The sequence below is a fragment of the Moschus berezovskii genome, chromosome 10 (assembly GCF_049115385.1).
Source record: "Moschus berezovskii isolate FMDL1 chromosome 10, NW_MosBer_1.0, whole genome shotgun sequence".
Lineage (NCBI taxonomy): Eukaryota > Metazoa > Chordata > Mammalia > Artiodactyla > Moschidae > Moschus > Moschus berezovskii.
The window spans coordinates 50925311-50950868 of record NC_142469.1 but is presented as its reverse complement, the minus strand read 5'-3'; the positions used below and the strand labels follow the sequence as shown (position 1 = coordinate 50950868).

The following is a 25558-nucleotide window of genomic DNA, read 5'->3' as shown; positions in this document are numbered from 1 at the left end:
ACTCCAAGGCCAAATCTGCCTGTTACTCCAGGTGTTTCTTGACATCCTACTTTTGCATTCCAGTCTCCTATAATGAAAACGACATCTTTTTTGGGTGTTAGTTCTAAAAGGTCTTGTAGGTCTTCATAGAACCGTTCAACTTCAGCTTCTTCAGTGTTACTCATCGGGGTATAGACTTGGATTACCATGATATTGAATGGTTTGCCTTGAAAACGAACACAGATCATTCTATCATTTCAGAGATTGCATCCAAGTACTGCATTTTGGACTCTCTGTTGACTATGATGGCTACTCCATTTCTTCTTAGGGATTCCTGCCCACAGTTGTAGATATAATGAACATCTGAGTTAAATGCACCCATTCCAGTCCATTTTAGTTCGCTGATTCCTAGAATGTCGACGTTCACTCTTGCCATCTCCTGTTTGACCACTTCCAATTTGCCTTGATTCATGGACCTAACATTCCAGGTTCCTATGCAATGCTGCTCTTTACAGCATTGGACCTTGCTTCTATCACCAGTCACATCCACAACTGGGTGTTGTTTTTGCTTTCGCTCCATCCGTTCATTCTTTCTGGAGTTATTTCTCCACTGATCTCCAGTAGTATATTGGGCACCTACCAACCTAGGGAGTTCATCTTTCAGTGTCCTGTCTTTCTGCCTTTTCATACTGTTCATGGGGTTCTCAAGGCAAGAATACTGAAGTGGTTTGCCACTCCCTTCTCCAGCAGACCACATTCTTTCACACCTCTTCACCATGACCCGTCCGTCTTGGGTGGCCATACACGGCATGTCTTACATTGAGTTAGACAAGGCTATGGTCCATGTGATCAGAGTGGCTAGTTTTCTATGATCGTGGTTTCAGTCGGTCTGCCCTCTGGTGCCCTCTCTTAGTGCCTACCGTCTTACTTGGGTTTCTCTTACCTTGGACGTGAGGTATGTCTTCACGGCTGCTGAGAGGTCAATAGATTTAAGAATAGATAGCCATTTAAAAAATCAGATCTATAAATGAATCCATTTTAAATAATATATTATTAAATTCAAAAGTTATAAAAGAGAACAATGTGTTTTGTTTTTTTTTAAATAAAACTTGTATATGTCCGAAAAACTTTGGAAGAATAACCAAAATAGATTACATTCAGAGACTGAGATGAAAGATGATTTTATAAAATTTTAATCTAACCTTCCTACATATAAAACATAATTTTTAACTCTTTTTATTAAATTACTCAAATCTCTAGGTATTTCTTGGCACTAAGAAGCCAAGGAAACAAAAAACTGACAAGATTTTGTTTCATATTTTTAGTCTACAATCTGTGACTAATTCATGTTGTATTTATTCTTTAAAAAATTAGGTATATTTATTATATTATTATACTATATTTTTTTTATTTATAAATAAAAAAGTAAATAAATAAATAAAATTAGGTATACATTGTAACTCCAACTATTTTTCTAACTATATACTTAAAAAACTAAATAATACAGCAAAATAGTAATAGTGTTATCTATGAACAGTGTAATTACTTATGGGATTTTCATTTTCTCCTTTCTATATTCTCCATTTTCCAATTTTCTACAATGGTTACAAACTGCTTTAAAAATAAAACAGTGAGGACTTCACTGGTGGTCCAATGGCAAAGACTCTGCGCTTTCAGTGCAGGGGGCCTGGGTTCGATTCCTGGCTGGGGAACCAGATTCCACATGCTACAACTAAAGAACCTGCATGCTGCAACAAAAATCAAACAGCCTGCATGCCACAACTAAAATGCAGTGCAGACAAATAAATAAAATTTAAAAAATAAAACAATGGACTTTAAGTTACATGTATGTAATATAGATATACATTCACACTATGTTTTTAAAAAAAGGTAGTAAAAAATAAATATATCAAATTATTTATAATGGCTATTGCTGGCAAGTGATGATTTTTCTTATTTTAGTTTTCTATGTTCCAATTTTCTTAGAAGAACCATGCAAATTTATAATGAAACAACCGAACTATACTTTCATAAATAGAAGGATACATATGAAATTCTAAGTTACCAACAATGAAAATCACACCTTTCTTTTACATCTTTCAGAACTGCAAGTTAAGAGAGATTTAAATCATTTAGTTTTCTAACACTGATGATGTTTAATTGTTTCCAAATGTACAGTTTTCAATGTATGGTATCACAAATTAGTTTTTAGGCCACATATCTTAAAACGTTAAAATCTGACGAAAATTGAAGAAAAAAATGTTGCATATGGGTATTATATGTATTGTGTGTGTGTGTTGTCCCAGCAACAACTATTGGCTACTATTACTGACTTACAGATTGAAAAGACTATCAAGTTACAAAATAATATATACGTTGACAGTTCTGATAGGAACAATTTTTTATACCTTAAATAAACATATTTTGGGTACTACTATATATTTTAACTCTGAATAATCCTTTGTTTAATATCTAAAAATATAGAAAAGGAGGTGAGAAACAGACAATTCAGAGTAATAATTCACTTTGAGTTGCTTATCTCTAATCCATTAGAAATGGAATACATTAAATTCTTTCTATATTATCATAAAAACACTTCTTACCTGCCAGTAACAAACTGCAAGAGAAGAACTCTCTCCTCTGGAGTAATATCTTCCACAACTTCCCAGAACCACTAAAGACAACAATAAAAAACTAAACTCACATTTCAGAGCAATTGTAGGCTTCTTAGTACCAGAGCAATATGCAATATTCATAAAGCATATTTTATTCTATGAAACTCATTTATCAAAAAAGATTTCATACAAAGCTTTCATATGGAATTCCCATGAGAAGAATTTAGGGAAAAACTTTACTTTGTTAATTAATATAGGTTTTCATTCAATAGTGCTGAAAAGCTTACAAGATTAAATGGCAAAACTTAACTTCATTCTAAGCTCTAGAGAGATTTTACCTGAATAACTGGATCTTCTCTTTCATAGCCACTTGTGTATTCTGTATTTTTTATCCAATCACTCACATCAATTTCTGGCATGCCAGAAAGCAGTAGCTCCTTTGGGAAAGAAGAAAATATTTCATTAATCTTCTTTGGTGGAAAAAAGAGATTACATTTAAATAGCAAATCTGTCTTAATTAGAAACTAATCCCATGTAAAACTGATTTATTTCTGTGACAGTGTCTGCATGTTATCAATAACAAGTACTACATGGTAGAGAACCCTTGATACTAATAATCACAAATATTGTGAGATGTGGAGATGTCGCTACACTAATACAATTTAATTAAAACATGAGCGATAATCCTTCATGTTTACAAAGAAACACATATGCCACAAGTTTATATGTGCAACAATTCTAAGAACATTATTCTCTTTTGTTTATATATATTTTATGAATTTGTTAAATTTTATAAAGATACTATACTCTCAATATAAAAATAACAACAGAGACCTAAATAAATCTGAGTTAAGCAAAGAAAAAGATCAAGTAACTCTAATCACTAGAAAAAAGAAGTTATAATAAAAAGTTATTTTTAAAAACATAAAAACAGATTTAGGCCTTAGAAGAACTCTATTCTGAAATAATTCCAACCCTTTAAAGTCAAATTTCCATAAAGGTGAAAAAAAAACACAATTTTCCTACTAATGACTTTTGGTATCCTTTTTTTCAGGAAGATCATCAAACAAACAAAATATCAATCAAATAACTAAGAATGAAATTAAGAATGGCGAAAGTATTTTACCATAGTATTCCTCAAGTGAAAACAGAACATGAAAAAAGCTTGTCCACATCTCTAAATCAGACCATATCTCAAAGTTGGATGTGTTTACTCGGTAAAATAAGGCAATAACTAGCCTACGCTCAATACTGACAGGCCAGAACATCAGATTTTGTTATTGCAGAGAAAGATACATGTGGTTCAAAGTCACTTCTCCTACAGCAACTCCTCAAAAATATATAAGGTATATATAGTATACAGTATACTCTGAAAAATATTAACAAAGGTCAATATAAGGTGGTGTCTGACAAATCTTAGGTGTTTGAGATCTATTCAAGGAGTCTGCAAGGTTCTCCCTTTTCCAACTGAGGCTGAATTTTCTCTATATATTTCAGTCAAATAACATATCACAACAGATTATAAGCAGAAATAGATGTGAGAACCCAGTTTCTTCTATGAAGCCAGACATTAAATTTGGAAAGATATAAAACAATAATACTTTCCCACTATTTTTGTTTTATTCTGGAAATTAAAAAATTCAGAAATAATGTAAATAATGCCTCTGGGAAGATTGGCCTTCATCATCTCCCATGTGGAATACTTTGGAAATACATTCCATTTTTGTTAATCACCACCTATACTCTACTTCTCATTCGGAACTGCTAACCTAGTTATTAACCTTTAGAGAGGCACAATCACAAATCTTACAACTCCCTGAACATGAACATTTTAATGGTTTACCATATTTTCTACATTATTCCATTCATTATTGTGCACTAAAATTATTTCTAAATTACATCAAATGGAGTTTTGTGTTGTGTTGTAACAGCAAAAGAACTGACGCTTTTCCTTACCAATTCATATTCATCAAAAAGTTGTATGAGGGACGGTGGAATGAACATATGAAAGCCCTGTAAAAAAGCATTGATCTGAGGCTGAATGGCTCTTGTCATTCGCAGTTCAGTGACAAGCTGGACGTACTCTGCCTATTAAAAAAAAAAAAGGTTTCTGAGATTATTTTTTTTTAATTTCACATACTTAAGATACTGCTGACCATTTCTTATCTTAGAAATAAAGGTTTAGAATTAATTTGGCACCAATGTTCACACATTTCAGCAAAAGAGTAATCTATCATTCATTAAGCTGTTTAGGCCAAGATCCTAGGAGTCAATCATCCAGGTTTCTCTCACACCTTCTATCAGCGAATGCTATCAGGTCTATCTTCAAAAAATATTCTGTCAGACTTTGTGGCATCACCTCCACTCGTGGCACCTTGGTTCAAGCCATCATCTCTCACCTGGATATTAGACTATCTGGTGTCACTGCTGCCATGTTTGTATTGCTTCTTCACATCAGAGTGACTTTTTAAACTATGTTTGCATATATATATATTTTTTTATATATGTAATTCAGATCACATAACCTTCCTTTCAAAAACCCTACAATGACTTCCCATCACACTTGAAGTAAAGTCCAAATTCCTTCCCTAATCCATAAGGCCCCAAACGACCCAACCTCTGCATTACCCTCTCATCTCATTTCCTTCCACTTTCCCCTTTGTTCCCTAACGCTATCCCCCAAACACAGCTTGTTCAGGTCTCACCATCTGTATACTTGTCTGCTTTTTTTCTTAAATGTCTCATTAGACTGTAATCTCTCTGCAAGCAGAGGTTCTGTTTGTCTACCACTATATATCCTCAGTTCTTCCTCAGTGATCAGTGCAAAGAAATAGAGGAAATCAACAGAATGGAAAAGACTAGAGATATCTTCAAGAAAAGAGAGACTAAGGGGACATTTCATGCAAAGATGGACACAATAAAAGACAGAAGTGGTATGGACCTAACAGAAGCAGAAGATATTAAGATGAGGTGGCAAGAATACACAGAAGAATTATACAAAAAAGATCTTCATGACCCAGATAATGACGATGGTATGATCACTCCGGAGAAGGCAATGGCAACCCACTCCAGTACTCTTGCCTGGAAAATCCCATGGACAGAGGAGCCTGGTAGGCTGCAGTCCATGGGGTCACTAAGAGTCAGGCATGACTGAGCGACTTCACTTTCACTTTTCACTTTCATGCATTGGGGCAGGAAATGGCAACCAACTCCAGTGTTCTTGCCTGGAGAATTCCAGGGACAGAGGAGCCTAGTGGGCTGCCGTCTACGGGGTCGCACAGAGTTGGACACGACTGAAGCGACTTAGCAGCAGGAGCAGTAGCATGATCACTCACCAAGAGCCAGACATCCTGGAATGCGAAGTCAAGTGGACCTTAGGAAGCATCACTAGGAACAAAGCTAGTGGAGGTGATGGAATTCCAGTTGAGCTATTTCAAATCCTAAAAGATGATGCTGTGAAAGTGCTGCACTCAATATGCCAGCAAATTTGGAAAACTTAGCAGTGGCCACAGGACTGGAAAAGGTCAGTCTTCATCCCAATCCCAAAGAAAGGCAATGCCAAAGAATGCTCAAACTACCACACAACTGCACTCATCTCACATGCTAGTGAAGTAATGCTCAAAATTCTCCAAGTCAGGCTTCATCAATACGTGAACTGTTAACTTCAGATGTTCAAGCAGGTTTTAGAAAAGGCAGAGGAACCAGAGATCAAATTGCCAGCATCCACTGGATCGCTGAAAAAGCAAGAGAGCTCCAGAAAACATCTATTTCTGCTTTATTGACTATGCCAAAGCCTTTGACTGTGTGGATCACAATAAACTGTGGGAAATTCTTCAAGAAATGGGAATACCAGACCGCCTGACCTGCCTCTTGAGAAACCTGTATGCAGGTCAGGAAGCAACAGTTAGAACCGGACATGGAACAACAGACTGGTTCCAAATATGAAAAGGAGTACATCAAGGCTGTATATTGTCACCCTGCTTATTTAACTTATATGCAGAGTACACCATGAGAAATGCTGGGCTGGATAAAGCACAGGCTGGAATCAAGATTTCTGGGAGAAATATCAATAACCTCAGATATGCAGATGACACCACCCTTATGGCAGAAAGCGAAGAAGAACTAAAGAGCCTTTTGATGAAAGTGAAGAGGAGAGTGAAAAAGTTGGCTTAAAGCTCAACATTCCGAAAACTAAGATCATGGCAGCCAGTCCCATCACTTCATGGCAAAGATATGGGGAAACAGTGAAAACAGTGGCTGACTTTATTTCTGGGAGTTCCAAAATCACTGCAGATGGTGATTGCAGCCAGGAAATTAAAAGACACTTACTCCTTGGAAGGAAAGTTATGAGGAACTTAGACAGCATATTAAAAAGCAGAGACATCACTTTGCCAACAAAGGTCCATCTAGTCAAGGCTATGGTTCTTCCAGGAGTCATGTATGGATGTGAGAGTTGGACTATAAAGAAAGCTAAGCGCCAAAGAATTGATGCTTTTGAACTGTGGTGTTGGAGAAGACTCTTGAGATTCCCTTGGACTGCAAGGAGATCCAACCAGTCTATCCTAAAGGAGATCAGTCCTGGATATTCATTGGAAGAACTGATGTTGAAGCTGAAAGTTCAATACTTTGGCCACCTGATGTGAAGAGCTGACTCACTGGAAAAGACCCTGATGCTGGGAAAGATTGAAGGCAGAAGGAGAAGTGGATGACAGAGGATGAGATGGTTGGATGGAATCACCAACTCAATGGACATGAGTTTGAGTAAACTCTGGGATTTGGTGATGGACAGGGAGGCATGGTGTGCTGCAGTCCATGAGGTCGCAAACAGTCATACAGGACTTAACAATTGAACTGAACTGAAATGATCCTCAGCTCTTAAAAATGTGGCTGCCGTTTTCTGTTCAACAAATAACGAGATGAATATACATTCAATAAATTCATTTAAAACACACTCTGAACTTGATCAAATGACTCAAGTGCAGCCTATTCTGAGTTAAAACAACAACATTCTGAGTAAACTATTTTGACACATTTAAAATATACATCATCAAGAATAGTGTCACTTAAAATTTGGGCTGCCGTCTATGGGGTCACACAGAGTCGGACACGACTGAAGTGACTCAGCAGCAGCGGCAAAAAAATGTATTTTGGCTCAGATCAAAGTGAATGACCGTATCTCTCTGTATATTAAACCCTATCATTGTTATTATTCGTGTGTGTGTGTGTGTGTGTGTGTGTGTGTCTATCAGTCGCTCAGTCACATCTGACTCTTTGCAACTGCATGGACTGTAGTACACCAGGCTCCTCTGTCCACAGGCTCCTCTGTCCACAGATTCCCCAGGCAAGAATACTGGAGTGGGTTGCCAGTTTCCATTAATATTCATACATTTTAAATTACCCATCTAAGTGAAACTTCAAGAATTAAAAGCAATATGTATATAGTTCTCACCTCCCAGGAATGAATGCTCTAAATGCAGAGAGAAAAAGCCTATTTTAGGCCCCTTCTTTTAATCTTTTCTTGGGGGGTTATTAATCTGACACTGTTCCCCTCAATCCCTCAAAAATACCCACAGGCACTGAGCCAACACGTTGTACATGACTCCAGCTATGAATTCTCCATACATCTCAGAGCTACAGAAATGTCACAATGGATTGCTCACAGCTTTCCCCAACCCTGCATGGCTCCTGCAATCTGGCATGGGGAAAGCTACCATCTATTACCATCTACATACCATGCTATTCAATCTACTCTCACTCCAAATCCCACTCCCAACCACCCAAAGGTTTTTCTCCACTGAATAGGAATTAATCAGATTCTACAAGTTACATCCAGGTATTTAGAGAGAGGGGGACATGGAAACGTGTGCCAATCAAACAGCAACACAAATTGAATCTTCAGGATCCAATCTAAGAAATAAAATATACACATAATAACTACCAATGATTTTTGCACTAACACATGATTATATTTTAATTGATGTCTGCTCTAACTAATCTGCTTAATGAAAATACTAAAACTTTTTCTGCTCCATTCATTAATTATATATTTCTCTTTATCTTAAGGTACTATTCGCTTGAGTCATTAATCAACACCTCAAATTATGAAGCATAAACTGTTCAAGTATAGTTTTATCTATTTTAATTTGTCACTGCATTCTATATTTATCTGAATAGTACACACTTTTCTATCAATTAATTCCTATTATTTCCACATACATTGTTTTAAAAAATTAATTTTCACAAATATACTATTTCCCATACTTAGTTTTGTATCTCTGGCCTATAGTTATTGGATATCAATTTGTGAAAAATCAGTTCCTTCAAATCCCAGTCTCCATATTAATTTAAATATAGAGAAATGTTGGTCTAAGTTATTTCTCAGTAAAATAATAAAATCCTAGCCAGCACAAATTCTTCTGAGTTGTTTAGTAAAGTAAGAGTTTTCAGAAAGGTGAAAGATAAATGTGTTTAACAGAAAAAAATCTAAATCCAACTGTTTCTAAAATGTTTCCCTGCTTCCTTACAGAACACATCCTCAAAAGACAGTAACACATATTAACATGTTATTGGTAATACAATTATTACTATGAACATTAACTATCATTATACATTAACATTTTTACTATGCATACTGTGCAGAAATACTACACTGGCTACAGACAGTCCCACCACCTACAAAGGCCAAGTAACTCACCCCCACATTTCATGCTCCTGAGTAACTACATCAAATATCTTAAATGCTCTAAGGAAACAGTCAACATGTAGATGACCATGAGTCCACAAAACACTGGCATAAGGAGTTTCTCAAATAAACATGAAATATAAGTGAAACCTAAAATCTCACTTAATTCTAAGGTATTTAAAGAAATGACGTAACTCAGGGGTAGGGATATTTTATTGCCAACAGATAGCACATCCTAGAGTCATATTTGCTCCTACCTGAGTTTTGTTAATCCTTTGAGGGCATAAAATAATACCAGATATCACAGAATTAAACTGGAGAATTAACTATACTAAAGAATCTGAGTGAGTACCTGCTCTGGTGAAATAGTTGTGATTATAGAAAGTTTTCAACTTAGGAAGTTTCAGCACAGGCAACTGAGACAGTCAATTTTTCCTAGGCAGGTTGATAAGAAGTCTGAGGTCCTCGAGGAGGAGAAAGGGGTCTGGGGCTCTCAAAGTGGAGATGGAGTCTGGGATTCTCAAGAAGGAAGAAAAAACAAACATCTTTTCTCTACATTCCTTAGTCTTAAGTCACATAAAATGTTTTTTTCTTTAAGCCTGGAACTGATGATTACACAACAAACAACTCATCTTAAGACTTCGCTGTAGCTCAAATGGTAAAGAATCTGCCTGTGAGGCAGGAGACCAGGATTCAGTCCCTGGGTTGGGAAGTTCCTCTGGAGAAGGGAATGGCAATCCACTCCAGTATTCTTGCCTGAAGAATTCCACGGACAGAGAAGCCTGGCGGGCTATAGTCTGTGGGGTCACAAAGAGTCAGACACTACTGAATGACTAACACACAACACACAAGGATTATATAACAACAATGTATCCTGCTTGAGGACAGTTTCTCCTTCCTGAAAACCTTCTGGCTAATCCTGTTATCTTAAAACGTAAATTATGGGAGTGGGTCTAGTAAGATCTTTACAACCTTGAGACATTCTTTTGATTTATTGTAATAAGCAATTTAAAAAGTATGTAACTCCCTTTTCTAAGACTAGCAAGTGGGGAACTCTCCATACCCCTTCTGATATTTATGTCACACGCTTTCTCTGTCCCTTTTCGTACTTTAATAAAACTCTGCTATACAAAAGCTCTTGAATGATCAAGCCTGGTCCCTGGTCCCGAAGCTAAATCTTCTTCAGAGATCACGAATCCGACATCGTTCACCATAAGCTATTATAACAACAATAAAAAAGAGCCTTAGCAAATTCTTTAAAGCTCAACCCCAAGCCTCATAATTGATATAAGATAGGTAAGCAAAAAATAACTGCAAAGGGAAAAAATAAAAACAGTAAGATTGAGATTCAGTTTTCAGACATAATATTCTAGTTAAATTATACAGACAGTTACAGAAACATTTTGTTTTAAAATCTCCTAGTCTTTTTAATCTAGGGAATGAATAATATCATCCCTTGAAATCTTCCTTAAAATGTTAACTTCTTTTCAGGCTTTGAGTCTAAATTATGTCTTTTTATGAGGAGTAGTGGTAATGCTGAAAACTGACACCTTTTTTTTAAGAATATTTTTCCTCTTGAAAATTTTTTTCACTATTTCTTAAAAGATATACTTACTTAACTAATAGTTAACTTTTAATAGTGAAAGCAAGATGTTCTTATCCCCTTCGAAGTAAACTGATAAACTTGGACATAACCCATAAAATTGTTTGAAATAGTTATTTTTAGTTTTAAACGAACAGTTTAAATGGCATTATAACTGGCACCATGCAGTTCACTGTTTGAATATAAATCCTTTAACAGTAAAAGCTTCTTTCCTGGGCTTATCCACTTGATTACTATTGCTATCATATGTAAGAGTTCTTACTGAAAATTTCTTCAGGAAAAACTCAAAGGACACCAGGTTTCTTCCGCATGAATAAGTAGGTATAAGAAAAGAGAGGCACATTTAAACAATGTAACATTTTCCAATAATTTATCCTTTACCAGTATATTATTTTTAAGGTCACAAATTAAGCTATAAAGACTGAAGGTATGATAAATATCCTATTACTTCAGTTTACTTGGAACAAATTCAGTCATTGAAAATAGTGATTCTTCAGATTACCATTACATGGATTTGGTGATTTTTGAAGTGAATTTTTAGAATATATGAACTAAAATGCAAAGAAAAAGATATTCTCCATTGTTGACAAAAAGATACTAAAGATAATTTAAAACTCAAATAGAAAAATACACTCAATATTGAGAACCTTAGACCTAAACTGTTTTAACAGTTTCCAGAGTATTAAAAGACCTTTCACAGTATACTTTTCTGAAGACACACATAAGCAATCCACTTTAAGTCAATAATCTATATAGAGAAGTTTCGATTTTTTACTAGTACAGGCATCAAATGTGTCTGTATGTGAAATAAATCAAATGAAACTGGCAATAAAATATAATAATGAGTACACACACACACACACTGGGCTTCTCTGATGACTCAGAGAGTAAAGAATCCGCCTGCAATGTGGGAGACCTGGGTTTGATTCCTGGGTTGGGAAGATCCCCTGGAGGAGGGCATGGGAACCCACTCCGGTATCTCTGCCTGGAGAATCCCCATGGACAGAGGAGCCTGGCCGACTACAGTCCATAGGGTCACAAAAGTCAAACACGACTGAGCACAGCATAGTTAACATACACACTGAGAACAACCAAATAAAAATGAAATGGAGGAAACTATACCAAGCTTTTTAAATGGAAGTACAGTTGATATACGAAATGGTGTTAGTTTCAGATGTGCAGCAAAATGATTCAGTTACGTGTGTGTGGGTGTATTCTTTTTCATATTCTTTTCCATCATAGGTTATGAAAAAGAATACACACACGTTACTGAATCATTTTGCTGCACATCTGAAACTAACACCATACATATCTGCTTGGAGAAGGAAATGGCAACCCACTCCAGTACCCTTGCCTGGAAAATCCCATGGACAGAGGAGCATGGTGGGCTACAGCCCACGGGGTTCCAAACAGTTGGACACAACTGAGCGACTTCACTTCAGTACATATCTGCTAATCCCAAACTCCTAATTTATCCCTCCCTCCCTCCCCACCCTTACCCTTTGCGAATCATAAATTTGGAAAGCATACTAAATTTGTATGTTACCTTGTTCATATCCACTGCCTTAGTAAATAAGAGACCCAGCAGTTACACAACCATACAGAACCTGATTTAAACTGAGGGTCTACCAGTTACCAATTTTGAGCCCTTAGTTATTTAATTTCTAAAGAAATATAGTGTCATAGTTATAAGCTCAGGCTTGAAATTTATAGACTGGATTCACATCCACCATTTATTACCCTGCGATTTGGAGGAAAGCAATTTAACCTCGCCATGCTTCAGTTTCCTCACCTGCAGAAATGGGTATCTAGACCTCATATGATTGTTTAAGTTAATACAAACAAAACACCTTTAGCAGTGCCTAGCAGCAGTACATTATAAGCACTTAATAAATATCACATGCTTTTATTATTAAAGCTGTTTCCACACTGAAAGAATAGAAATAATTACCTCAAAAGGCTGTTACAGTAAATGAGAAATGCATAAAGAACATGGCTCAAATACATAAAATATACACAAAGTACTCAATAGGCAGTGGTTATTATATCACTAGAAAATGCAAATGCTATGATGAGGTTAATGGCTAGGAGGGTAACAATACCATTTGTCATTCTGGAGCCTGTCCACCTAAGCAGCTCATCCTCCTTCTTCTTTGTCACCTTCCCAAACTGCTAGCATGGATACCAGGTTCTATAAATTCTACATCCTAAAAAGCTAACTCATTTTCACTATCCTTGCTCCCACTGTCTTAAAAAATCCCTTATGCATGCTCCCCAACACCAATTCCACTGTCACCTATCAGTTACCCTGACTCCAGTATTACCCCATTTCAACTCATTCTTCACAATCCAAGCTGAGATTGGTGCTGTTTTTCTTTAAAAAAAAAAAAATTAAAGAAATTCATTCAGGTCATTGCCCTCTACAGCATCTGCAATCATCCCCTAGCCTTCAGAGTAACTTTCAAATTTCTAATGGTGGATGCAATGTCTTTCAGGATTTGGCCCCTGTCTACTTGCTCCATCTCATCTCCTCCCATTCATTTACTCTGCAATCTAAGCTAACACCTACAACTCTGACCTTCCCACGCTTACCGAAACATATCATGCTCTATCATCTCTGTGCTTCCCTATAAGCCCAGAACGCTTCTTTCTCCCCTTAACTACTCCTATGTGATCACTTAATGCTTTTCCTCTGCAACTCAACTTCCATGCTATTTCTTACATTCCCTGATATCCTGTCCCATCTCACCTCACTTTTTTCCCCTCCTAGCCTGAATGAACTTTATGATTAGTAGGGTAAAGGTGTTAATGCTTAAAAGCCACAAAGCTTACTCTAAGAACTAGAACTGAAAGTTTAACAAAAATATTTCATTCCTAACACCCTTTGGTCAAGAATTAAAACTGAAAATGAAGAGTGAAAGGGAAAAGCTCTTCTTTAAAAAGCTGAAAATACCATTTAAATGTAAATGTTCATCCCCTGGTAATTCAGTCATTTTCTAAAGTGAAACGAAAGGGTTTTTTTTTCCTCTAGATTTTAAAACAAATCACAGATACAAAATTAAATTTAAAAGAGCATTTTATTTCAAATGTGGAACTGATATATATTGTTCTCCCTATACTACCTATATTTATTAATGTACTTTTTTTAAACAAATGTATTTTACCTATTTGGTTTCACTCTATAATTATCAAAGCCTTTCAATAAAACAGGAATAAATGACTCCCCCATGTGGAGAACAGCTTACATAGACTTTTTTCTTACTAACAAGCTTGGCAAGTCTAAATTTAAGATTCAATATGCTTACAAATTCTGAAGTTGACTCCAAATGTGACAATTATAACTTTACATCTATAAAGATAAATAAGTAAAAGGTTGGCCCTAAAATAACAAAATTTCATGACAGAAATACATGCTAAAAAAATAATAATTCTAAAGAAGACAATTTGAAAACTTTATTTGTAAACTGAATTCTAAATCAAGTGATCAATTTAAGATATTTCTAAAGATTTTTAATTTAAAAAATCAGCTTGCTTATTGCTTACTGGTAATATTAGAAAATGAAAGGGCTCAATTTATTGTGGCAATTGTTTATATTAGAAAAACAAAAGCTGAGAACTAACATATTAGTGATTGAGATCCTCTGTTACCGAAGCTCATCATGAGAAAGTAACACTGACATATATACACCATCACATGTAAAATAGACAGCTAGTGGTAAGCTGCCATATAACACAGGGAGCCCAGCCTGGCATTCTGTGATGACCTACAGGGGTGGGCAGGGTGAGAGGAAGACTCAAGAGGAAGGGGATAAACATATAGTTATGACTGATTCACCCTGTTGTATGGCAGAAACCAATACAACACTGTAAAACAATTATTCTCCATAAAAAAGCAGTCAGTCATTAACAAAACAATGTCAATAGTATAGTGTTAAACTTAGAAACAAGACTTCCAAGCTTTTTAATGTTACAGGACTATTCCAGCCTCAGGCTAGACCATGATCAAGAGTATAACCTTAATGTAAGTGTATTTGTATTTGTTATTATTTATTAAAAATGCTCCTTTGTTCTAGATTTCAACAGAAAGATACAAAGGCAAAAGAATTAATAAAAATGTATTTTAAAAAACTAAACAAAAATCACATCAGAGTGGGGGGGGGACGCAGTTAGATACAAATATAAATATAGCTATTTACCACGCAATTGCTAATGAGCCTTTATACTTCCTCATATAAAATGGATCTGAGAGGAATGACAGATTCACCTACCAGATAGTGTATTCACGGACAGGAGTCATATATGAGGGTCTCCCATGAAAAGCAATCTCTTGGTTATAATGAAGATTCTATTCTATGACTTTATTACCCCTAACTGAGAGGAAGTATCCAGTGTAAAATAAAATAATAAATGCACAATGAGTGTGTGCGTGCTGAGTCACTTCAGTCATGTCTGACTCCTTGCAACCCAATGGACTATAGCCCACCAGGTTCCTCTGTCCATTGGATTTTTCCAGGCAAGAACACTGGAGTGGGTTGCCATGCCCTCCTCCAGGGTATCTCCCCAACCCAGGGATCAAACCTACATCTCTTATTTCTCCTGCATTGGCCGGTGGGTTCTTTAGCACTACTGCCACTTGGGAAGTACTATGAGACAGACAATCTGATAATTAGATTTTTTAAAATACTTCTATTCACTGACAAATTCATCAATCTAATTTTGCTATTTTAATAGCATTTTAATCTTCTAGAGCTAAACATATTCATTATATTAAAAATATATTAAAAGATCTTCCTCAATGTGATTCATTTTGCTAACAGGATGAAGAACATTAGACTTGAAACTAGGAGACCTGGGTTTTGGCTCCAGCTTTACCATTAACTCTTCAGACTTCGGTGTCTTCATGTGTAAAGGATTTAGACCAAAATTAGTTAAGTATAAATGTGTAAAAACTCAGCTCCTGATTTTATTTTCCAAAACTAAATTTCATGTATTTTTTAAATATATATAGTACCTAAGTTTCAAAAAAGTAAAATTACATAGCTTAACTTAGGTCTTCTGGAGAGGGCGATGGCACCCCACTCCAGTACCCTTGCCTGGAAAATCCCATGGATGAAGGAGCCTGATAGGCTGCAGTCCGTGGGGTCGCTATGGGTCGGACACGACTGAGCGACTTCACTTTCACTTTCCACTTTCACACATTGGAGAAGGAAATGGCAACCCACTCCAGTGTTCTTGCCTGGAGAATCCCAGGGACAGGGGAGCCTGGTGGGCTTCTGTCTATGGGGTCGCGCAGAGTCGGACACGACTGAAGTGACTTAGCAGCAGCAGCAGCAACTTAGGTCTTCATTCCTACAGATATGTGAAACCCATGAATCTATTGTTATAGAAAACTATTCAATAACAACTAATGTTTGGGTTGTGCTTTTCAGTTTACAAAATGCTGGTACCAATTCTGCATGGAAGGTGTTATTATTACAGTCACACAGAATAGAAAACTGAGACTCAAAGAGGTTAAAATATGGCCAAGTCTTTTGGCCTTTAAAAAAACAAATAAAAAAATTATATTAAATCTTTAGTCTATAAAATGATTCAACGATTATTATTTTTATAGTTAGCTGATCCTGAAGCAGTCTTGGAACTAAAATCCAATGAAAGGAAAGGAAAAAGGTTTTAGTTGTGTTTTACCATAAGTTGCTACTGGTAAGTGCTGCCGCTGCTGCTGCTAAGTGACCAAACTGGAATTCCAAAATCAGATTTTCAGACTCTCACTTTCCTATTTTATCAAAACATAAAACATATATTGAAAAAAAAACCTGAAAGTGAAAGTCACTCAGTCGTGTCTGACTCTTTATGATCCCATGGATTATAGAGTCCATGGAATTCTCCAGGCCAGAATATTGGAGTAGGTAGCCTTTCCTCCAGGGGATCGTCCCAACCCAGAGATTGAACCCAGGTTTCCCACATTGCAGGCGGATTCTTTACCAGCTGAGCCACAAGGGAAGCCCATATTATATATTAAAGTAATATAACTTTTAACAGTGTAATTTAAAACGTGCACCAAGCTTTTAAAAATATATATACAAACAGGAAATATAATAATAAATAAAAATAATCAAGTTATAAAGTTAAAAAAAAAAATCAAATTCAGAGGTCTAACAGAATATACTGGATCCCAAAAGTGAGTACAAAGTTTAAACACTGGAGTTTTTTCTCTGTGTTAGAACTCAATATTTTACTTTTAAAAGATGAAATAGTGATTTAGTGCAAATATGATACTGATGTGAGTTTGTGTTTCTAATCGCATGTTTTGATATGCACATGCCCAACTTACACAATCAACTGAACTGTGCTCTAGGCTGCTTAAGAAACTGCTTCAGGATATCTAACACAGCACGGAAATGATCCTTTATAATTTGAAGTTCATTTGATGGTTTAGTCAATTTAAATATTTTATCTGCTATAAATGTTACAAAACTCTAACAGTGAAAGTTTTTCTAGCTAGTGCCAAGACTTTAGAGCAATTAGCAAAATATCAGGGCTAAGTTACAAACAATGGTTAAGGTAAAAATTTGAATACTTACTTTGTTATTTTGTGTTACAAGAATACTTCCACCCCCGGGTTTCAAGGGCACCTCTTCCATTGCTCCAAACACATCAGTCTCAACAGAAAAAGTTAATTCTAGACCCAAATCACTAATATCATTATCTAAAATCCATTGCAAGTTTTTGGCATATTCTGGATCAATGGATGCCACATCTTGGTAATTCACGGGAATACCTAAAAATGCAAACATACAGCAGTTACATTCTAAATGTTTCTGCCTTTCCTTATCTGTTTAATGGTGAAACACTGCCCTCTACAGATACTCTGTAAAACTGCAAAATATTATAATCCAATACACAGCATGATTTAAATGAAAGCTAATTCCTAAATTTGGAAGTCTGTAAATTTAAGCTTATGTTACTGCCACATTTCTACAATTAGCCTTTCATTGAAAGAGCTCTTCAGGAAATTATTATAAACTTTAAAAAGTACCAATTCTCTTAAGTGTATTCTTATTAAAATGCATTTTTAGCATAAACACACTAAAATGGGGAAAAAAATTTTATCAAAAATGTACATTTTTTCCTCTCCCTCAGGCCCTCAAATGCCTTACATATGCAGACAGCAAAATAGCAGGAGCAGAGCAAAATAACATCAATCAAATAAATCTCCAATCAAAATAAAAATTATTCACCCAACTGCCACGGCTTACTTAGCTTTCCCTAAAGACTATTAAAAAAACACTTTAAATATATGTTTATGGAAATAACAATAGAGCCATACCAAGAATGTGCTTATAGAATGATCTCGTGAAGTAAATGTTCACCAGTTGCCTATGGTTCAGAGCTAATCCCAAAATCTGTCCAGCAAACCGGAAATAGTTCAAGTGATCAGGATTTACAGAGGAGTTGCTATTAGGTTGAAAAGTTGTTCCTATTAAAATCAAGATAAAATAATTTAAGATTATGTATAAAAGAGATCACTTCAATGCAGGTAAATTATCAGCTCACAGACAACTTCAGCAAAGCTGAAGTTACATTGTGCATAAACTTCCATAAGAATGTTCTGTGTGGAATATTTAACAGTGGAATTGAAAATACTAAAGATAATCATTAATTTTCATATACTTATCAAAGTAAGCCTGTGCAGAGAGAAAATTTTAGAATACTTTTCACTGAAGGTAGCTGGAAGATGTGTCAGAGAGATCCTAGAAACACATAAACAAACACACGTACACAAGTGTTCACATTTTCCCAAGCAGTGTGGAAATAACTATTTAGGCTGTGAATTAGGGCAGACATTGTCTCATTCATCTATACATGCCCAGTGTAGCAGGTATTCACCTCATTTTGTTCCTCAAAGAATAAAGCACTGCAAGAGAATAACTAAAATTTCTAAATGTACAACTGTTTTCATCATAACAAATAAACAAGTTTGAATAGGTACCACTGAGGTATAAAAGTTAAAACAGTATCAGTAATAGTTACTACTGCCAAATTCTAGTGCAATGGAGTGCTATGTGGGGAAAAAAAAAAAAGTCTGGAAACAGATAGTGATGAATATACTCACAGCCAGTGAAGTATACACTTCTAAACAGTTAAAATGGTAAATTTTATGTTATGTAAATTTTACCACAATAAAACGGTCTCAAAAAAAAAAAAAAATCCAGTGCAATGGATAAACCTAAACAGCAAGATCTCAATCCTCTTTATTTTTTCATGTGATCACTACCTCAAATTACAAATTCTCTCATTCACTCAACAAATATTCATTAAGATCATGCTATTTACTTCTCTTCTAGGCACTTGAGCAAAAAGAAAGAATAACTGATAAATCTAATGAAATAACATCAAAAATAAATAAAGGGAAAGCAAAGTATTGGAAAGTAAAATGTTTGGTTATTGAGCATACATTTTTGTTTGTTGGCCAAATTTATTCAATACCCATCGATGAGCATCACCTCTAACCCCTGCAGAGTGCTGGGAACTAAAGACATGAAAGTGACCAAGACAAGGGCGGACTCTGTCTCACTTGCTGGATGACATGACAGATACACAAGTGAAACTTTACTCAACAGGAGCACACATAAACTCTGTGCTTCGCTGGATTTTATCAGTGCTGGCACTGGACTAAATTACCATGACCAGTAAGTTTACTCAAATGTAAGGTACCCATATGGATGCTTACAGCTGAATGACTTAAAAGGGCCACTGTTAAGAATCTATTGAGAATCATTCCCAGTCACAATGTAAGACTGGGTATGAAAAGTTAAAGCAAAGTTTTGTGAGATGAAGAAAGACTTCAAAGACAAATATAATTTCAAAAGTAATAATATCTAAGAATAATCACAATTTTACCTATTTCCCCTCATAAGTCTGTACATAACTTCTTTAAGTACTTACTGGGAAATCTGAATTATCAAATAGAATAGATACAGAGAAATCAAGAGAACAAAAAGGAAATAAACAAGGGAAAAAGACTTCAGGAAATGCATAAGTTTTTAACTTGAAAATGAATTAAGATAGAATATAAAGTTTATGTCATGCCTTAAGTTCAAATCCGTAAAACTGTGACATTTCATCATCTCAGAAAAAACCTATACAATAAGAAAATATCGTTTTCACAGAACAGTAATAGCCCCTAATATTTATTTCTGATTTCTATGTGCCAGGCATTGGACTAAGCATTTTTACACATCAGCTGATTTCCCACTACATTACAAACCACAGGTAATCACCATTTTCAAATAAGGGAATTGAGCTCCAGAAATATTACATTTACAAGCCCAAGATCACAGCAAAAAGAAGGACAGCACAGAGATTGACATTCAGTAGAACACACCAAAGGCACTGGTCCCTCCCCTCCATGACTATTGCTCTACAGTAAGCATCTTAATTTAATTAGAAAGCACATTTTAAAGAAATTTCTGTATACATTAGGTCTACCCAAGCATCTCCCATATTTGGGAATCCTAAATGTAACTTTCTAGAACAAGAAAATGTTTCATCTACTTTTCATTAATAATATAACCCCAAAGAGAAAACCGACATGGCTTACAAAAAGGATGAGTCACAAACTTTATGGTCTATGTGCTTCAACATAGAGTAAGTGGCCGTGGTGGTTTAATATCTAAAGTTGTGTCTAACTCTTCCAACCCCATGGACTGTAGCCTGCCAGAGGACTGTCCCTGAAGTTTCCCAAGCAAGAATACTGGAGTAGGGTGCCATTCCTTCTCCAGGGGATCTTCCTGACCCAGGGATCAAACCCAGATCTTCTGCACTGCACGCTGTCTTCTGCATTACAGGCGGATTCTTTACCATCTGAGCCAGCAGGAATGAGTAAGTACATCTGGTGTGAAATCTAGATTTCATACCAAATATATTTCTCAGATATGAAACTAAAGAGACAGCTCAGAATAAGGGACTATGAAGAAAAGATATAAATCTAAAATACAATGTCTTAATGCTAAATCTTGCTTCAAAGATTAGGCCTAAATAGCTAAACCAGGGCTTCATCAAACTTGTCATAAAAATCACAAAGATGCCAATTTATCTCAGAGAAAATAATCAAAAGGTTACAGAATTAAAGCAGCAAGTCCCATATTCCTAAATAATTTCAAATACACCAAGTATGTTTGAGAAACCCATCAAACAGGTGAATTCCTGCAGCTGCCTAGCATCATGAAGCCCAACCCCACTTGCTTCTCTTAGAGTCATCCTTCTTATTCAGTGCAGATATCTGCTGGTTTGGTTGAATGCAATCAGAAACTATAATTAACGAGACATTCTCTTCTTACAGAAGAATTTAAACACTGAAAAAGAAAAAATTTTCAGAAAATAAAAGCAACTCTACAAAGCATTTAAAAACTGAAATCCCACCTTCACTTGGATATAAGTCTTCTTAAGTTAAAAAACTCTCAGGTATATCTTATACACATGAGGTGGTAACCACTTCCATTTAGTCTACAATGTATGTGTGTTAGTCACTTAGTTGTGTCTGACTCTTAGGAATCCATGGATGCAGTTCAGCAGTCTCCTCTGTCCATGAAATCCTTCAGGCAAGAATACTGGAGTGGGTTGCCATTCCCTTCTCCAGGGGATCTTCCCCAGCCAGGAATCAAACCCAGGTCTCCCACAATGCAGGCAAATTTCTGCACCGTCTGAGCCACCAGGGAAGCCCTTTAGCCTACAATATCAAATCATAAGTCTGTAGGCAGCAAACAACATTTCAATAAGGAAGTGTTTTTTATCTGTATTACATGGATAAATAAAAGCTTTTCAGTTACCACATTAATCTTTTAAAAGGATTGAAAACAAAGTTACTATAGTAATGTAAACATACTATCAGTTCACTTCAGTTCAGTTCAGTCGCTCAGTCGTGTCCGACTCTGCGACCCCATGAATCACAGCACGCCAGGGCTCCCTGTCCATCACCAACTCCCGGAGTTCACTCAAACTCATGTCCATAGAGTCGGTGATGCCATCAGTTAAGATTTAATACCATGACTTCTAGACTTTGTTTTTAATGATCAAAAAACTTCCAAGAGTTGGAAACTCATATAGGGTTAGCAAATTTTAATTTTTCCAAACAAGTACTTATATTTTTTTCAAAGTTCATCTACTAGGACCATTTTATAAAAGGAAATTTTAATTCAAGACAAGTAGACTAAAGGACAAGCCTTAAACTGAATAAATTTAGTTTTATTTTACAAACAACTGATGAAAACTTCCTTGAGGCCAGCAATAGTACTTGAGATAAGCATTTGAGAACCAACTGCTTATAGAGGAAAGAATGCTATGCTGAGTCAGGTTCTACTCATGATCTTACCACTCGTGAACGGCTATCATAGACAAATTCTCTGAACTTCAATTTCCTCATCTATGAAAAGGGAACAGTCACCATAGCTCACAAGGCTACTGTAGAAATCAAAGGATAAAAGGCACTGAAGCAGTGCAGTCTGAAAATGTGACAGGTCACAGAAAAAGTCATCTCAACTGTACAACTTACCATCAGCTGACTGGGTAAACAATGCATAATCAGGATTGACTATCTCATTAGACAGAATATCAAACCACTCACGGACAACACCTTGACCCTGAGTTCAAGAAAATAAGATTAAGTATCAATAGAAATATAATGATGAAATTTTTTCTAAATTATAATAACATTAAATTTCTTATCTACTATCAGTTAAATCTTAAACTTTATGCAAGGGCTTTTCAATCTTTTATAGACAGTGATCTTAACAACACTTATTTGTATACCCACCATGCCTTCTTCTCCATGGAACCGTACAGCAATTCCTTGCTTTAGCTTTGCACAATTTGCTTTTGACACAACTTCACAGCTACTCCTAAAAATAGAATCTAAATATGTAGCAGTGGTTAATTTCACATACTAAAATTTACAAAAACTAGTATTTTGTGCCTTATACACACATCACTTTATTTCTAAACATACCTCTATGAACCAGCAGGATATCATTTTCATTCACTGGCCTGTGCACCATGTCTGAATCTGGCTGTCCTGAATGCAAATGTTCATAGAACCATTCACAGCGATCTTTAAATGGCTATCCCAACAAATAACAGTAAAATATGTTAGCAGGATTTCAGTCACTTAACTATCAGATTTACTTAACTAGCATTCTAAATGTCCTTTCTACAAATAATCATTCTTATACATTTATAACTAGTTCTAAATAATGTTCTGACATTTCACCTACTAGTCACAAAAAGGCCGATCTAAGTTGAAATACTTTGACTACCTAGTGTATTTCTTTTAATTCCCTGCATTATCTACAGAAAAGACTTGATAAATTAAAAGAATTCAATATCAGACATACAATTGAACACACACTTAATTTCTTTTAAACCCCAAAAGGTTTGTAAGAATGAATTTCCATATCCAGAAAAATTATGTAGCATATTCCATTTAATTTTCCATGAAAACAATCTTTACACCTAATTCTAACTTCTATCCTTCAAACATATGCAGCAACTAAAATGGAATTTGTTAAACTGTTTTTCTTTCCTTCCTCCATCCTAAAAACCGAAAAATAAGACCTTGTGAACAGTTAAGATAGTCTCTACCTTTCGTTCATACGCCAGATATGCAAACTGTAAGTGATTTGTAATTTTATTAAACAGAAAGTATTACTGAGTACCTACTACGTGCGGACACTCCAGGTAACATTAGAGCTGTAAAAATTTCACTGCTAGAAACTGTTCAGTATAAAGAGATGAGACTAACACTGAAACAATACAACACATATAATGATACCAAGTTCTAAACAGTAATGTACAGATCACAGTGTACTAAGAATTTTGAGACTGTGCAGATGAGTGGAGTACAAAGGCTTCATGAGATCCTGGTCTGAACCAGGACTTACAGGTGGGTAGGATCTGCCAAGCAGGAGGGAAAGAAAGCACACCAGGCTAAGGGAGACAAGAAAAAAGGCACAAAAGAAATCACGTCCCCCTGGAAGATGCAGTGAAGGGGCCAGCATAACCCTATATACATTGAAGGAAATAAGTTTTTGTAAGTAAATCAAAGACATAAGTATGGATCCTTCAAATCAAGACACAATGGCCACTGAAGGTACCTGGTCAGAGAAATAGCGTGGTAAATGCAGTAATTAAAATGAGAGTAGTACCAGGATAAAGGAAGGCCATCTACACAGCAGCTGAAATACTAGTAATTGAGTGATATGGTCCTGGTCATGGCAGGAAAGAACAATAAAGAAAATTCGAAAGACATTACTCCTTTAAGAGAAGGTCTCTAAGGACAGAACTTTACATCAGAAATAGCTTAGAGGGGGACCCCCCTGCCCCACTACTATCTACCCCAATTACTAGAAGGTACTGGTGAAGGTAACAAATGAGATCTTATAAATTCTGAATTTAAGGTTAATAGGGATATAACTACTAAGAGCTTGGAAATAAATGCTAGAATGTTCTACAGATGAGACACTGGAAAGTCATGAATGAAGATAATATAGGAGACAAGGTAATATCTCATGTTCAAGAGATTAAAGATACAGGGACATACACCAAGAATGGAGAAGTTTATGATCACAGGTCAATACTGAGAATTTGCCTATTACCAAATGATATACACAGCTAGAAAAGTCAAAGGAGAATCAGGGCGCTTCAATACCACAAAAGCCAACAGTTTCAAGAGATAAATATAATCAATTTCCAACACCACAAAGAGGTTCTCTCTCATGCAATTTTTAGGACACCAGTAAATTTCTTTATCTGAGCCAAATATTAGTTTTGCTTCAAAAGACTTAAAACAACACTTTTAATTAATTCTTAATAAAATGTTTTTATGAAAATAACTTGTGCAAGATTAATTTTTGCCTTTTAATATCTATTCTTCCAATAAGAAAAAATGTTCCTTTTCCAAAATTAAATATATAATTTTATCCATATTTCTAGAAGCTTTCCACACTTTGAATAAAATGCTGCTATTGTTATATTCATTACTGGGTATATTTCATTTTTAGTACACAGACTAGAATGTTAAGTGCTTGACATTTTAATACTGATTATTCCTAAAATCTAGGTAAAAGAGGAGAAAGCATTACACAGAAGTAATGTATTTAAATATGGGCTTTGGATTTTGATAAACAATGTTTTGAAATCCTAGATCTATCACTACTAGGTTTGTGACCTGAGGGGAATTACCAATCCTCTCAGAACTTCCTACATGTAATCCTCTCAGTCTTCCTACCTGTAAAGTGGGGAAAATCATACCTACTTGGAAGGGCTAATTCTGAGGATTAAATGAAGACAGTAATTATTATAATCATAAATTAACTAATGTTTATTAAAGCACCTATAAGCCAGGTACTATTTTAAGCACTTAACATGCATTTTCACATAAAACCCTTACAACACTCTGAGAAAAAGGGACTCATTATTATCCCCATTTCACAGAAGGGAAAAATGCAGCACCAAGAGGTTAGGTAATCTGTGAAAATACTCAACTCCCAGAATCCTAACTTTGGCCATCTGATGCGAAGAACTGACTCATTTGAAAAGACCCTGATGCCGGGAAAGATTGAAGGTAGGAGAAGAAGGGGACAATGGAGGATGAGATGGTTGGATGGGATCACCAACTCAATGGAT

General features: G+C 35.7%; 1 protein-coding gene across 7 annotated transcripts in view; it reads right to left on the bottom strand.

The window, feature by feature from the left end:
• HACE1 (HECT domain and ankyrin repeat containing E3 ubiquitin protein ligase 1) overlaps positions 1-25558 on the bottom strand; it is a 118215-nt gene that overhangs the window by 11790 nt on the left and 80867 nt on the right. For all 7 annotated transcript variants that reach the window (XM_088840683.1, XM_088840684.1, XM_088840686.1 and 4 more), the window contains 8 exons: positions 22884-22995; positions 22692-22789; positions 22431-22518; positions 18207-18356; positions 17461-17657; positions 4551-4682; positions 2933-3031; positions 2583-2653 (listed from right to left, as the gene is read on the bottom strand). In XM_088840683.1, the coding sequence (XP_088696809.1) occupies positions 2583-2653; positions 2933-3031; positions 4551-4682; positions 17461-17657; positions 18207-18356; positions 22431-22518; positions 22692-22789; positions 22884-22995 (947 nt within the window). The remainder of the gene's footprint in view (positions 1-2582; positions 2654-2932; positions 3032-4550; positions 4683-17460; positions 17658-18206; positions 18357-22430; positions 22519-22691; positions 22790-22883; positions 22996-25558) is intronic.